The 16,298-nt window shown below is 36.6% G+C and overlaps 1 protein-coding gene across 12 annotated transcripts in view; it reads left to right on the forward strand.

Moving 5' to 3' along the window:
• ST7 (suppression of tumorigenicity 7) overlaps nucleotides 1-16,298 on the forward strand; it is a 277,197-nt gene that overhangs the window by 57,463 nt on the left and 203,436 nt on the right. The window contains exon 1 of one of the 12 annotated variants that reach the window (XM_055347483.2): nucleotides 3,490-4,183. The exons of 7 other annotated variants lie outside the window; for them this stretch is intronic. In XM_055347483.2, coding sequence (XP_055203458.1) covers nucleotides 4,171-4,183 — 13 coding nt within the window. In that variant the 5' untranslated portion in view covers nucleotides 3,490-4,170. Of the gene's footprint in view, nucleotides 1-3,489; nucleotides 4,184-9,174; nucleotides 9,822-16,298 lie in introns of those variants that run through there. 4 more of the 12 variants (XM_055347482.2, XM_055347484.2, XM_004046098.5 and 1 more) reach the window with 4 other exon arrangements.

Below are 16,298 nucleotides of genomic sequence, written 5' to 3' on the forward strand. Positions count from 1 at the left end.
TGGTATTTTAAAACATGTGTAATAACAAAGTCGGTTATTGTATAATTTGGAAATGCGATGTAAGATATTATGATAAAGCTGTGATTTTCTGATTTAAGAGGGAAGAGTGAAGTGGAAGCCATGCTCGTTCTCCTCCTCTGAGGAGGGTAGAGGACCGTGGACTCGCGTGGCAGGCACTAGTCCAGGGAGGGAAGCCATGAAAGAGAAAGAGAGGAGAGCTGTGTCTCAGCCCCTGAGCTGTCCTCTATGAAAAGCTTCACACTCTGTGTCCAGCTGTCTCAATCAAGTCCTGGAAGAATGGTCTCCTTCAGAAGCTTTATTGCTGGCACCCAGGCCACATTGTCCTAAGAGGTGTGACCCACCAGGTCATGAACCATGAACCCTCTAGTAGGCAGATCCTCCAACAGTTTAAGTATTTTGTGTGTGTGTGTGTTAATGTGTGTGTGTATCTGTCTACTTACCACCAGGCTGAGTTACTGGGGGTCTGCCTAGAAAGGAACAGTGTCCATGTAAACAGGAGGAGGCTCCCCAGAACATCAGCATCCAACATAAACACGCTGAATTAGGACAATACATCCTGGCTCCTTTGAGGAGGGGCTGTTCCCAAAGCCCTGGCAGGATAGAAGAGGGGATAGTGGGGGCTAGAAAAGGAGTAGGTATCAGCAGGAGTTACTTGAGTTTTCTCCTCTGACTGTAATTGGTTTAAAGTAGAGTCCAAGATTATTAAAGTTGGACTAGATCTTAGGGATTTTCCAGTTCCACCTCCTCATTTTACCAGTGAAGGAACGGATACATACAGGGGTTCTAGAATTTATCTTAGATCAGAGAGGTAATGAGTGGCCGTGTTGGCTAGACTCCAGGTCTCTTGATTCAGTAATGATTCTTTCTCCAACCTGGATCATGAAGGGTTAAATTGTAGCAGGACTCTGGGATGGGATTCAGGGGTGCCGAATGCTGTAAGTACAACCCACTGCTGTCTCAGGAAGTTGTGGTTAGGATAGTGGTCCCTAGAACAGGTGACCCGAGAAGAACTTCTGACTTAGGTGAACATTATACGTTTTGGAGAGGACTATGATGTGATTGTTTGGGAAGGGGGCATCTAGGCATATCAGCAAGTCTCACTTGCTGAGAGTGAGATGGAGATAGAGAAAATTCTTTGAGAGGTGGGTGGAGGGATCTAGTTGAAGGCTCTCCTGTTGAGCTTTGAATTTATAGTCAGTGTTTATAGAGTCTAGGCAAGTAGTATCTACTGTGACATTTGGAGAACTGAAAAGTAGAGTGGGATTTAGTGGTTACTGAGTGTGCCTTGGGTAGGACAGGTCCTTTTATGGTTGTAGCTTTCTGCACTTGAGTACTTATTTCTGCTTTACTGGCTAATGCCACTCTCATTTTAAGCTATCACAATGACTAAACATTATCCCTTTCATTCTGATTCTCTGTTCAATTTTTTCATATGTTGGAATTGAACATAGAATATAAAAAGAATTTTTATGAATTCGGAATTGAACTGTTTGGCCCACTGTAGATTTGGTTTTATTGGAAAGAACCTAGTTTTTTGAAATGATTTTTTTTTTTTTTTTTTGGCTTCCGTATGATCACCTACTCTACACAGGCGGTATTGTGTACTGGTTAAGCACAAGGATTCTGAGCTAGAGGCTACTCCAGTTGAATCCTGACTCTGATCTTAGATAAGTTATTTATCCTCCATGCCTCAGTTCTTCATCTATAAAATGGGGATAATACCTCCTAGGGTCGTTTTAAGGGTTAAATAGGTTAATACATGAATTAGAACAATGCCTGGTACACACAAAGTGCTATTTACATATTAGCTGTTAATACATTCCAAGCATTGATCTAGGCCTTTTGTCAATTTATAAGTAAACCAAGGCTCAGAGAGGTTTAAAAACTTGCTTAATTACGATAGTCTATCTAGTAAGTGGCTAAGGTGGGAGTTGAATCTTCTCTGACTAAACTTGGCTTTTCTGTCTGTTAAGCCTGGCTTTTAACCCCTCTGGTGGATTTCTGAGGTATGGCAAATCACTTAACTATAAGTAGGTTGTAAGTTTTATATCTATCTACTCATCTGTCCATCGGTCTTATACTTTCTAATTTAGATATTTCATTATGTTTTCATTCCGTTAATAAAATGCATTTCCTTAAAATATCTGTCTCTTAAGAATTATAAAATACACAGCATAAAAATAAAAAGTCTTAAGATAATGCTACTCAGATAATTAGATAAGTGCTTTAAAAATCCATGCCAACTACTAAATTGTGAAAAGCATAAAATGTTATTCCAGGTGATATTTGATAATGGCAGTCAGCGTTTCCACACACTTGTAAGTTTTGTGTAAATGTAGGTAGTTATTATCAGGCATTTTGAGCTTACTATTTTAAAACAATCATAACATTAATGTTCTAACCATTTGCACATCTTAATTATCAGGAAGAAATTATATCAAATTGTCACAACTTGTGGAAGGCTTCCCAATCTGTACCCTAGGTTAAGATAAAGAGAATTAAGGCCTAATAAATGAGATAGGCTCACTTAGCAACAGTGACAGGTGAGGTTGATGGGAATTAACAGCTTTTGACTGTAGCAGATTGGTGGTATAATGCGCTCTGCTTATGGTAAGGAAGCACTGATTAGACGACTGAGTGAAATGGTACTTTCTTATTTATTTTATAAAATTATTGGAGATGGCTGGGCGAGGTGGCTCACGCCTGTAATCCCAACACTTTGAGAGGCTGAGGCGGGCGGATAACCTAAGGTTAGGAGTTCGAGATCAGCCTAGCCAATGTGGCGAAACCCCATTTCTACTAAAAATACAAAAATTAGCTGGGCGTGGTGTTGCATGCCTGTAGTCCCAGCTACTCTATTCGGGAGGCTGAGGCAGGAGAATTGCTTGAACCCAGGAGGCAGAGGCTGCAGTGAGCCGAGATCATGCCACTGCACTCCAGCCTGAGTGACAGAGTGAGACTACGTCAAAAATAAATAAAAATAAGTAAATAAGTAAATAAAATTATTGGAGAGATCTGTTAAGTGATAATAGTAATCCTAGAATTTGTAGAATTTGTATTACGCACTTTTGATATTGTATTGAAAATTCAAAATCACATTTTATAGCATTGTCAACTTTATAATTTCTTTTGGAGAAACCTGTTCAGTGGAAAGGAAAGTAGCAAAAGCAAAACCAGACACCCCACTACTCCAGCAAAAGCATTCTAAACAGTTAGTACCTCATCTTCTTCAAAGTGGTTGTAATTTGGTAGTGGTGGAGGGTGGGGGTTGGAAATTGTCCAACCATTCAGGTTGCTTACAAAAAAAGATAAAAAAAAAAGTAAAAATTTATTTATGTTTTGTCTTTTGGCAAGGTAAATAATTGTATCAAGATGAAGTAGCCACTGTTAAAGTTTATTTAAAGTATAAGCTAGGATATGCTCAAGATTGAAACAATTGGCAATGGAGGAAAAAGATGGCTCAGGGTATGTGGCAATGTGACATTAAAGATTACATCAGATAGAGTGTGTCTCAGTAATGACCATATGTCCTTTCCAGCTGATGTCTATTTTAGGACTTGGATAAATGAGTTGGAGGTCTTAGATATGCTATAAACGATTGTTCTTGCATCACCTTCATTAGGTTTGTTTTCAAATTAGTCAAATGTATTTCAAATGGACAAATGGATAAAATATGCGTATGTACTATCAAATGAATGAATGTAATGACAAAATTGTGACAAAAATTTGGATGCTGATTCCTTTCAGGTTATGTGGCTTCATTCATATCATTGAGTACTAGGAAGAAGTATGGATATCTTGTGTCCTTTTCACTTACAGGAATAAAATAATTTATTTTTTCTCTTATTTAGAGTTTTAACCTAAAACCAAAATTTAGTTTTAACCGCATAATTAATACAGGAGGGAAATGGGAGTAAATAACAGTTATTTTCTGAGAGACATTTCTAAGGACGACTTTAAAAGACCAGGCAAAGGAGAGCAGAGCCCAGCCGTTGCCGCTTGAGAGAGATAAGCAGAAGTGTGGGTGTGCTTCATGTCACATGGCAGGAGGCTTCCCCAGAACGGTTCGTCAGTCCAGGGAGCCGTTTCATTTTCTGGCTGATAGAGTTGTACTTGGAAAATACTCAGTTTCCTGCTTACTGCTTCATTATGGATTATACAGGTAAAATTAAATGTTAAATATTTTCCAGTTATGTAGAATTACTTTAAAAATAATATTTTGAATTTATATTTTAAAAACTATATTGATTGTGTGAGTACTTTAAAAATATTGGGCATCAGTTTATTCCTGAGTATTGTATGAATTTGTTTTATCCAAATTGTGATTAATTTAGGATAAGTGCTTAAGGGAATTTCTGAGACATACCTTTGTTGTTTCTTCCATTTCAGTTGGATCATACTTAAATGGACTTAAAATAAACTCCAACCCGTAGTTAATCCACATTTCTCCCCTCTTAAGCCAGAGGATTTAAAGTACAAACATCTGAGTTCAGATTATTCCACACAGGGAATAAAATATGTACACAGTCTACAGAGAGTTTCTGTTATTGTGGTGGTGGTTTTGTGCTTGTGTATGGCTCTTTTAGATGGTGTTAATGTAATGAAGTGAATTGGAGAATTTCAGTTTTTATCCTAAATTTTCTGAGTATAAATGTGCCCAGAGTTTTCTGACCTTTTCTGACCTTTCTAACCTTTTCCTTTTTTAAATTGCATAGACTTGTTTCTCAATTTCTAGTTTCACTGAATGGTAAATTGGTACATGTTTAGAAATAAGGTTAGATTAACCATGGGTGGTGGTTACTTGATGAGTAAGTGGGCGATTCCCTTACATCTGGTAGGGTAAAAGTGTGGGTGGGAGGTGAAGCAGTGATCAGGTAGGGAAATGAGTCTTTGCCCAAAATTTGTGCAACCAATTCAGAATTATATTGCCCTAAATTTGAACTTTTGGGGAATGGCAACATTGTTTGCTGACAGATTGCTTTTAAACTAAAGAACGAATAATTGGAAAATATTTTTTCTAGGGCAGAGAGAGGCCACTTTTCATACCCAGTGTAATATAAATTCCAGTGTGCATCCGGATTGAACTCTACTTACACATTATCTATAAATTATAACTGTAGGTAGATCTTTGGCAAGACAGTTAATTACAGTGTGCAAATAAAAGTTTTGTGAAATTGCTCATTTAAAATATAGCTTTTAGGAGCTTGCTATTTAAAGGACTTCTGTGGTAGATACTTTTTGAAGATAAAACATTTTAAAGCAATTAATTGCCCCAAAAGATTTGTTTTATAAATCTTTAGTATTCTATGTTAGGGTTTCTTTAAAGCAAGTATACCTGTATCTGTGTCTTGTGTGTGCATTTTGATTTTCTTTTCCTCATAAGATTAGCATGCCAGAATTTTTGTTCCAGGGCTCTGAAATAAAATGCACCCACCTTTTTAGAAGGTTCGCTTTATGTGTGGTACTACATTGAAGCAGGAAGGAACACATTTTAGCCATATGCAGAGAAATCAAATTTGTAAAATCCTACCACAGAGCTTTACTATGAGTATGCTTTTAGTTATAAATTTGTACCTCCTCCCACAAAGAACACCATCATTGAAGAATTCTTTCATTTTCTATAGTTTGTATATTGCCATTAAAACATTTGTTGTTCTTAATACTTTATATATGTATAATTGATAGTTTAAGATGTACAGCCTTAACATTCTAAACAGACATCAAGAGAATCCTAAGAAACTAAGAACTTTAGTGTGAAGTGAACAAAGGAGGTGACTTTAAGGAAATTCACATGGCACTTTCAAATTTAGTTGTGTGTGCTGTAGAGAAAAAAATATGGTTTAAGTTCTTACCACATTAATAAATACATTAATTAAATTACCTGTCTGATGTGGTGAGAAGCCCTTTTGAATGTTGTCTTTCATAGTGATTTTTATAAACATTTACACATTCATTGCAAAGATAGCTATGTTTAATCTATTAAACTTTGAAGAGAACAACTCATGTTTTCAGTTCATGGCAGAATGATTTTTTTTGTATTAGAGAAGAGCATTTATTTTGCTTTCAGCACAATCACTTTTGTACTAATGGCATCATTATAGCACTGAAGGGGATATTTTTCAAAACTGATATTTGATGATTCAAGAATAGATTTATTATTAAAATAATTTAAGGGGCCCAAAACACTTCTATTAAGGCCTTTGCATGAAACACTCTTCCTTCCACGTGGTTTTCAGGCTAACCATGTGGTTTTTTCAGGTCTTGTTGAAATGTCACCTTTTTAGAGTGGCCTTTCCTGATAATTTTACCTAAAATAACCTTCTCATTCAATTACTCCTTATCCTCTAATTCCTCTTTATCTTTGTTCATCACATATACCATCACTTGACACGTCACGTGTTTGTTTCTCTGTCTCACTCACTAAGATACAAGCTTCATAGGGGAGGGACTCTGTTCATGGCTGATGCCTAGAGTGTAGAACAGTAAGCTTCCAGAAAATAGTTGTTGAGTGAATGCTTGATAGGCTTTCCTATAAAAGTGACTATTGACTGACTTTAAGATTTTCGCTATAATTGTTCTTTGTCAATAGCATTCTCATTTAATGATTATTATTTTGACCACTAAACTATTTTGAATGTTTTCCTTCCTTTCGTTGCTAACTTTATCTAGAAATTAACAGCACTGTCTTTACTGTGAAGGAAGGGCAAGGTTGCAGGCAGGGGTATTCAGACAGAGTGGTTAAGCCAAAGATCACTTTGGGTTTGGATTGTATTATATGACTTTTTTTTTTTTGGAGGGGGGTTAGTAAGGGATATCAGACCAGTTTTATTCATCCTTCATTTTTCTTCATTACATTTTCTTTAGACAACATGTTAAACTTTGTGTTCCTTCTCTGAGCTGACTAGAGGAGAGAACTGGAATGAACTAAACTTTTGGAATCATTTTGGTCAAAGATGGGTCTTCAACAATGTGGATCCAAACGTTCTAAAGTGTTTAGAAATGCCTCAGGCCTCCACATAACAGAAATCTTCATAGGAGTCAGAGGGTGTGATTTGTGTCCGGTTTTCCTGGCAAGTGAGATGCCTGATGTTTTTAGCATACTGATCCTGTTACAGTTGTCTAAAAAGTAGACTTAAAAAAATCACAGCCTTTAACTCTTAGAAGCCTGTGCCAAGAAGTAAATATAGGCCCTCAGAAAAATGCATTTTCCTACACATATACACACCCTCTCATGTATGAGCCAATAAAAGGAGCAACATAAATGAGTCGGCAAAGCAGTTGTTACATGTAGACCGTTGCCTCTGTTTGAAAATATCTAACCCAGGGGCCATTTTCTCATTCTCTTTTCCCTCTTGCCTTTCTGATGGCCACATCCGTCCACTATTTGAGTGACTATTTATGTGACAACATCTCATATGCAATTTAAAATAGATCTTATGTAAGACAATATTCTGGCTTTAAGGTTCCACCCTTTTGAACTGTATTATCCTTTCCCACTTCCTACAGTTACATTTCAACATCATTATTGATATTCCCCCTTGGTTGTTGATGTGACTGTTTTTGAAGGTATACATTTTTATTAATTCCTGCAATTTTCTGTGATTTTTTTTCTTTCTCTGATGACCTTTCTCTTTTAAGGATTTTTTTTCCTTCACGTTTTGAGTTGGTTTCTATTTTCCCTTCATTTCAGTTAAATCCTTAAATATAATTTTGCTGATTATTTATTCATTGTTCAAGAAAGAGGCATTATTGTAGTGTGCTTAAGAGCATTGCTTTGGATCCAGACTCCTGAGTTTGAAGCCCAGCATATCATTCACCACCTGTGTGACCTCGACAAAGTATTTAACCATCTGTCAAATGTGGATAAAAGTGGTATATACCTTGTAGAGTTATTACGAAGATTAAATGGGTTTATACATGTAAAGGACCCAGGATAGTGCCTGGCACATAGTAAACACTCAGTAAATATTAGCTATTGTTATTCTTTCCCGCAACAGATGATTTGTTCTTTATCTTATGTAGCATCATCAAATCTTCTTCTTAATGGCTCAGCATTTTTAGTAAGCTAAAGTTCAAGTTACCCTGAATAAACTGTGGTACATTCATACAGTGGAATCTTATGCAGTCTTTAAAAGGATGAGGTAGATCCTACATATACTGACCAGAAAAAGTACTAATGATATTTTTAGATGTTAAAGTAATATGTGGTTCCACTTTCATAGCAGAATTTAATATTTAAAAACTGTATTGAGATCAAGACATGTCTTTGTGAACACAAGAAATTAATTAGAAAAGGCATATACCTTGGATGAATGGGTGGAGAGGAGACTTGAACTATTGAACTTTCTACTATATATGATTTTAAAAGTGTGGGATTGTGGGGTTATGTATATATGTATATATATTTACTTTTTGTGCATTTCAGTATTTTAAAAACATAACGAAACTCTTTTTTTGGCTTGTGTTGGATAGCTAATGAAAGTTCATATGCTTCTAGTACTTTTTCTTTAAAAACAGATTTATAAGAATATGGTAATACAGGAAGACATTTTTTGTTCCAGTGAGTCAAGAGATAAAATATTTTCAATTATTTCTTTGTGTGGGTAGATCAAAAAGAAATGGGTTGGTCACAAATGCTTACTCATACAGAGGTATACACAGGTGTGTGCACACAGCCTTAAAATGACTGAGTTGCTCTGGAAAATGACAGAAATTCATGTAAGGCACGATGAAGAAATAGGAGAAATACATGTATGTAAATATATTCCTAGAGCAGCGTTTTTCACATTTGAATAATAGTTGCAAAATAGCTAGTAATGGAATTGCCTGCATTTGAGTACTCACTGTGTGCCAAGCAGTGTTCTAAGTACTTAAGATTACTATTTTACTGTTACATTTGTATGTATTTATGTGCCTAGAATATATGTGTAATAGTATACATATTTTCACATACTTGTGATTGAGTGTACAATCCTTGATCTGTCAATCTACCATAAGCTTCGAGAAAATAACAATGAACTCTTCTGTAATTACTTCTAAAGGCAGATAATGTTTCTCATTTCTGATATTCTTAATTCCCTTGAAAAGTTCTTTCTATATGCTGCGCAAAACCAAGAAGACTGATATGCATGATGTCTTTGTGGTTAATTGCTATAAAGCCAATATTTAAATTTCTTTGAGTCCTCTTTTACTGCCTGGTATCATGGGATGAAGAGCTGCGCAGGAGGGGAATGTATACGTGGCTCTCGGTCTTGTGCATTTTGTGACAAAGGAATTCCCCTTTCAATCACGCTGCTCTCCTGGAGCCCCTGGAGCCTCTGGCTCAAGCGGCGCAGTCGGTCTGTGCAGTGTCCCTGACGTCATCCAGCGTATGCATAAGCCCTGCTATTGTCTTACTGCTACAGCAGGGCTGGGGATTGCAGTATCCGCTGTTGCTGCTGCTCCCAGTCCTGCCCCTGCTGCTACCTAGTCCAGCCTCACTGCATCCCAGAAGAGCCACGTCGGCCTTCATTTGCCTAGTGGATTTTCAAAAGCAGCTCTTCGGTTTTTGGTGCTGTTAAGAGACCTTGCATTTCAATCACACGGGAGAAAACTGAAGCTCGTAACAGGAGAATCTGGCAGCTGGACACAGCTTGGACTGCATTGTCTGGCTTCATGACCCCTGCTGTGTAGCCGGCTCATCTCTTCACTCTCACATGTACACTCTCCTCGCTTTTCTTTCTTTTTTTTTTCCCTTTTCTTTCTTCTAATTTTTAAAAAGCAGCCTCTGGAGCCAGCCATGTTTGGCACTGAATCTTCATGTAAGTAAATGGATCCCACTTCTCTGCTATTTAGAAATCTGCTTGCTGTCATGGTTTCATTGGCTTAGAGTTCATATCACTTTGCCTTAGGTCATTAACAACCTTTGTATTTTGGCTCTAATTACAAAGGAATTGGTCTCAGGGAAGGAACTCCCCTTAACTGGGTTATTCATCCTTAAGGCCAGGGATGTCAATGTGTCAAAACCAGGCCTCTAAGAGGGAGGTAGGAAAACCAGAATCCATACAGCCACCCTAGAATGTGTTAATTGATGGGATCAGGCCTGTCACTGATCTATTGTTGTAGGCTCCGTAATGGTGCTTAAACCTTAAAATAGATACTGGGAGGATCTGAGATGATAGTGTTTATTATAAAGGAAAGAAAGGCTTACATTTTTTCATCTAAAGAGATAAATAGTTATCATTATATACTCTTCTTCCATATTTTTACAAAAACATAGACATTATAGGTAGATTCAGAATGAATAAGAAATCGCTTTATTTTTGAGGATGGATTTTTTTTTTTTTCCCACAGTGGCTTCAATTTTGATACGCTGGCTAGCATCACAGTCCAGCAGGATCATATCTTTTTAAAAACTTATACAATGAAATTGCTTTGGTGCAGAGAAGGCCCTGCACAATGGGCCAGGCAGGACAGCAGTTGTAGACAGCTACAATGGATATTTTAAAAATTATAACCAAACTATGTGAGGATTATTTAATGTTGATATAGAAATATAACGTCAATGCAGTTGTACAGGCTCTGCAGAATATTTTGTCATTGTCTATTAGCAAAAATGACAGTTAAGAATTTCTAAAAGAGATAAGAATTTCTAAAGAGACTTTCAACCTGCTGGCTAGAGCATTAAATATTGGCAAGCCACTATCTTTGCTAGGGAGAAGGGGTTTAGGGGAGGAATTTAGGAAACTGATTTCTTACGAACTCGTAATTTGACCTTTGTTTTCTGATCTCAGGTGATCAGTGTGACTGTTTGTGCATAGCTGATTATTGCAGAATAGTAGCATTTCGAGAGAGCTAATAATCCTCAGTTCTTTTGTTTCTTGACTGGCTTTTTAAAAAGGTTAATTACTTTTGTTTCGCTGTAGAAGCTTCTCATCTCAGACTACCACATTGCCTATTCAAAGTTGTGTTAGGATAATAGTGACAGGTAATGTCCCATTCAGCATGTGACAGTATTATTTCCTAATAATTTAGGCATAATTTTTTAATTCACTTAATGGTGCATTCAGAATTGGTTATCTAAGAAATAGAAATAAATCACTAAGTGTCAAAGACCATCCAGTTTCATTTCAGTCATGGAATTTTGTTTATGCAGGAGCCTAGGTATGGACAGAAATAATTATATACTAAAGGAAAATTAGACCTGTTACTTGGTTTAGCCAAAAATGGAAGTTAAAACTCAGTGCAGAAGTCTTTGGTTCTTGGACTAGGGACTCTAACATTGTCTGCTCAGTGTTACCAAGCAGACACATAGCTTTTCCTGATCATCAAACCTGATCTTTTGATAATATCACCTATGCACTGTATGGTATGTGTGAAAACTGCTGGTTGCTTGTGGCCTCCGTAGCTGCTAAATTACTGAAGAGAATAGAATATCCTTCAGAAGACAGAATACTATCATACAGGTTTTTAGCATTTTTTGTCTTTCGTGAGTGTTAAGCTCTGTTTCTTGCTTATAGGTAGATTCGTACTGTCAGTGGATATCGTGTTGAAAATGAATTGCTTTCTTTGGCACATGTATACCTATGTAACAAACCTGCACATTCTGCACATGTGCCCCAGAACTTGAAGTATAATAATAATAAAAAAAGAAGATACCCTAAGTCTGCATTCAGTGTTAGGACAAGTGTATTTTCTTTGTGTTCTGAGACATAGCTTTCTTGGCCTTTGATGTCAACCTTTTGGAGGCTATTTTTTAAGTTTGAAACTATATTTAAAATATTCAGGAAAATAGTCGCATTTGAAATTCCAATTAGTTCAAAAGGGATCTCCCAAACCATCTAGGGTGTTCTTACTAAATTATCATAAGAAATACTTGTTTAACTATCTATTCTGTATACAGTACTGTGGTAGATCCTGGTAAGGGTTAATTTTTTTCTAACTTATTCTGATTTCGTGATTCTTACCCTTGATTATGGTTGCAGTGCCTTACTTGTGTAGGATGCTTTTACTTTTTAAATTGAGGTATGATTTACATGCAGTAAAATGCTTAAGTCTAGGTGTGCAGCTCAGTGAATTTTTGCCCATGTTTATACCCATAGAACTCTACTCAGCTCAAAATACAGAACATTTCCATTTCCCCTGGAAGTTCTCTTGTGGCCTTTCCCAGTCAATATTATTTCCCCTCTTCATGAAAAGGTAACCACTATTCTGACTTCTGATGCCATAGATTCATGTTGTAAGTGCCTCTTTTAAACTTTCTTTATCTCCCCCTTGCTCTTTGCTGTAAGAGAAGGAAATGTCTTCATTTTCAAATATTGTATTGATTAAGTTGATTTTATGTTTCAGACCTTTGAGGTCAGAAATTTGCAGTAGCCTGGATATCACATTATAATACATTCTGTCTTACTGAAATAATATTGTTTTAAATACTTGCACCCTTCCTCACCAAAAAAACAGACAAAAAAAGCCTTTAAAATACCAAAAAATTTATGTGGAAGAGTAAACGCTAGTTCTTCAAAGTTAAAGACTTACACAGCTATGGCAATAGAATTAATAAATGCTCTTTTATGCCTGACACTGCTTTCATCAATATCTCCAATGATACTAGTCTCATCTCTTTGACTTAGTGAATCTGAATCTCCCACAGTTGTGCAGATTGGCCACAGTCAATCTATTTTGGGCTCACTTTGAAATGGGTGTTCTATAGTATGTGTAGACTAATCATCACAAAGCAGGAAGTATAGCTTCTGTAACTCCGTTTATTACCATCTTGATGTATTTCACTGAGCTTTTCCTTTACTAAAATTTCCCATGTCTAAAAATGGGAGTAGTGTGTCTGCTCTTTAACTGCTTTGAAGATATACAGTTTTAGTTTCTGTGGTCAGAATACTTTAGGTGTAAGAAGAAAGTACTATCAAGTTTTGTTGAGGAAGGTGATAATTAAAATGTATATTTGGAGTTCTTAATTTGATTATATATATATATATATATATATAGTGTGTGTGTGCGTGTGTGTGTGTGTGTGTGACGGAGTCTCACCCTGTTGCTCTGTGGCCCAGGCTGGAGTGCAGTGGCACAATCTTGGCTCACTGCAACCTCTGCCTCCTGGGTTCAAGTGATTCTCCTGCCTCAGCCTCCCGAGTAGCTGGGACTACAGGCATGTGCCATGACACCCAGCTAATTTTTGTATTTTTGTTCAGTAGAGATGCAGTTTCACCATGTTGGCCAGGCTGGTCCTGAACCCTTGACCGCAGGTGATCCTCCTGCCTCAGCCTCCCAAAGTGCTGGGATTATAGGTGTGAGCCACCACACCTGGCTGATTTAATGATATATTTTAAAATAAATTGATTAAATTCTTCAAAATTAAACAATTTTTCTCTTAAAATTTTATAAGAGGAGAAAATATTTTTAGGGAGAAAGGGAGAAAAAATTTCATCCTTTCTTTTTGTGGAGTAAATGGTTTTGAGGAAAACTGATTTTGCACTGCTGACATCTGGTTACATCCTCCTTGATAAAGCCAGTTATTCTTCAAAGAGTGGATACTTTAAGTATGATGAATTATTTAATTAGCATTTATTGGGCTCAGTCCTCCTCTTGTCTCCTCTCCCATGTTTTGCTTTTTCAATTCTCAAGGGTACCACTTAAGTACTGTGGTGGGAATTGTGCCCTGGTCTAACACGTTAATGCATCTTCCAAAGCACCTACCTTATTAGTTCAGTGAAGAGAGCAACACCTTACCTGCTGAGAAACAGAGTGTCCCTGGGGCAAATAGCATTATTTTATCCTTCTTCCAAAATTTTTTGTATAGTTATAATAATTAAAAAGAACATCTAGAGCATCTGTGGAGGGGGAAAATAAATCACCAGAGAACCAACAAAGCTTTAGTAGGATCCCCCAACCTGAGCTTAGTGGAGATGAGAAACTAGTGGATGGCTGTGTCAGGGGATCAGGAGTCCTCTTTAGCTCTGGTGTGGCTGGTCCACACATACTCCCTGTCATTCCCTGGATAGCTACATCACCTGGGGTAGGCAGCCAGATGCTGGCAGTAATTTGGGATACAGTTTGATACCCCATGTGATTTGTCTTTGATGGGCACCAAAAGTTCAGTTGCTGCTTTTGGTTTTCATTACTGATGAGTGCATTAAGTTGAAACTGACAGCTTCTCAGTTTTAATAGGGAGTGTGGTACCATGTTACCAAGAACTAGATAATTTTCTGAAATTTTGAGCCAGTGTGTGAGAGGTAGTCAAATGAATAATACTCTAGCAATATTAAGTCATCAAGATACTGTAGTTAAACAGACATCTCTTTGATAAAAAAAAAAGTGAGTTGTACTCTTTTATGTGCATCTCAGGCCATTCTTGGTAACTGGTCACATGTGAGATTAAACTTGGGCCTGTTGTTTTGGTGTGTAATTTCTGTGAATTGGCTGAGATTTGAATAGTAACTATGGTCATTCAAAAATGGCTGTTCACATCTGGACCATTTCTCAAAATAAGCATCTAATTATTACTAAATCATTGTGTCAGAGACTGCTGTTGTTGCTGTTAGTATGTTTGGCATTTTAGTACTCTATTTGGTTTTCCTTTTTATTATTATTTGTCATATGAAACTAGGTAATTTAGGAACATGAGCCATTTTCCTTTCCCATTAATAACATTAATCTGGTTATTAGATTTAGCTGCATCGGATTTTAGATGCTTTCATCTTAAAACAAAAATAGAAATACTTAAGTATGTGCACAAAAACCCACCTCTAAGTCTGCACTTAGAGCATTGAATGTAAAAGAAAAATATTGCATGACGTTAGATAAGTAGAAAACCACAGACTGCTGAAGTCACAAACATGGAAAAATAATTATAGATTATAGGCATTATACTGGAACATAGTCATACAGGAGCTTGAAAAACTAAAGCTCATGTAATGTATTTGACTCATCTTACCATATCACTTTTTCTTTTTTTCTGATAACACACATCTGATGTGAAATTTCCGTTTGAGTTCCTTGGCTGTTAGTAGTTGACATTGTAATTTTTAGTATCAAGATAATATTTTAAAGTAAATAAGGAAATTTTTTTCTTCTGCATATTTATATACTAGTACAGAAATGGAGTAAAAATATGCAATGGTTATTTTTAAATCCTCAGATTTCTTATTTTCCCTTCAGTATTGGTCTATTTGTTAGTCTGTAGTTTGTTCAGAAAAAAATTACATGTGAGTCTTCAGTGATTTGTTGTTTTCATTGTCACAATGGACCAGATTCATATCCTGTATAAACTGTGGGGAGTCTAAGGGGAAAATTACCATATATGGAAACTTTCCCCATAGCATCCCCTTGGAGTTACACAGGATGTGAATAGGATTCATTGTTGTTATGGATTCTGAGCTGGAAAAGTCATTTATCATGTGTATTTTTTAAACATTAATAATAGTCACTGCATTAATTTATGTTCAAATACTGTTAAATTTTCAATATGAGACTATATGGACGTTACAAATTGTATAGTCATTTATAGACTATAAATTGTATAGTCATTTTTTTGTTCTTTTTTTGAAGTGTATTGATATCCTTCCATTTTTTCCTAGTCAGTATAAAGCATGAGTTAACATAATTATTAATGTTTTTAACAAGAAAGTGCACAAATGCTATATTATTTAAAAGGTCCCATTTACCATGCTAGAATAGTAAATAGTAAGATTTTCAATATATTTTATTTGTATTAGTAATTAATTCAGATACTTATGAGCAAAAAAATGAATATGCAATTTAATGCATGTTTAGAAATGGCAGCAACCACATGCCAGATGCAGCAACTAATTGCAGAGACTCTGGCTTTCACTTGCTTGGATTCATATCATGGCTCTACCATGTAGTACCAGGGTTTAACCATCTACCGTCTAAGCTTACAGTGTGACTTATCCAATGAACTCTCTGTGTTAGGGGAATTGGCCTTTGGGGGCCTGGATATCTGCCAGGGTAGGGCTTATCAAGGGGCGTTTGTGGAGAGAGAGTTCAGCAGTGGAAAATACTGGCTGAAGAGAGATGTCACTTCTTAAGGCTGGGTGAAGACTGGAAGTTCTATGATGGGAATATTTTAAGGGACCCAATAGGAGGTTTGAGGGGAGGAGACTGTATGAAACTAATGAAATGAAATGGGTCAGGGTTGGCAAATGCCAGATGCCCTGTGGCAAGCATCATTGATTGGTCATGGCACTCTTGCAGGATTAGCATCAGCCACTAAAGGATGGAATATTGTCCACTCACAACACTTTATCAGTGCAAGTGTTTTCCATGTA

Source organism: Gorilla gorilla, chromosome 6 (genome assembly GCF_029281585.2).
Source record: "Gorilla gorilla gorilla isolate KB3781 chromosome 6, NHGRI_mGorGor1-v2.1_pri, whole genome shotgun sequence".
NCBI lineage: Eukaryota > Metazoa > Chordata > Mammalia > Primates > Hominidae > Gorilla > Gorilla gorilla.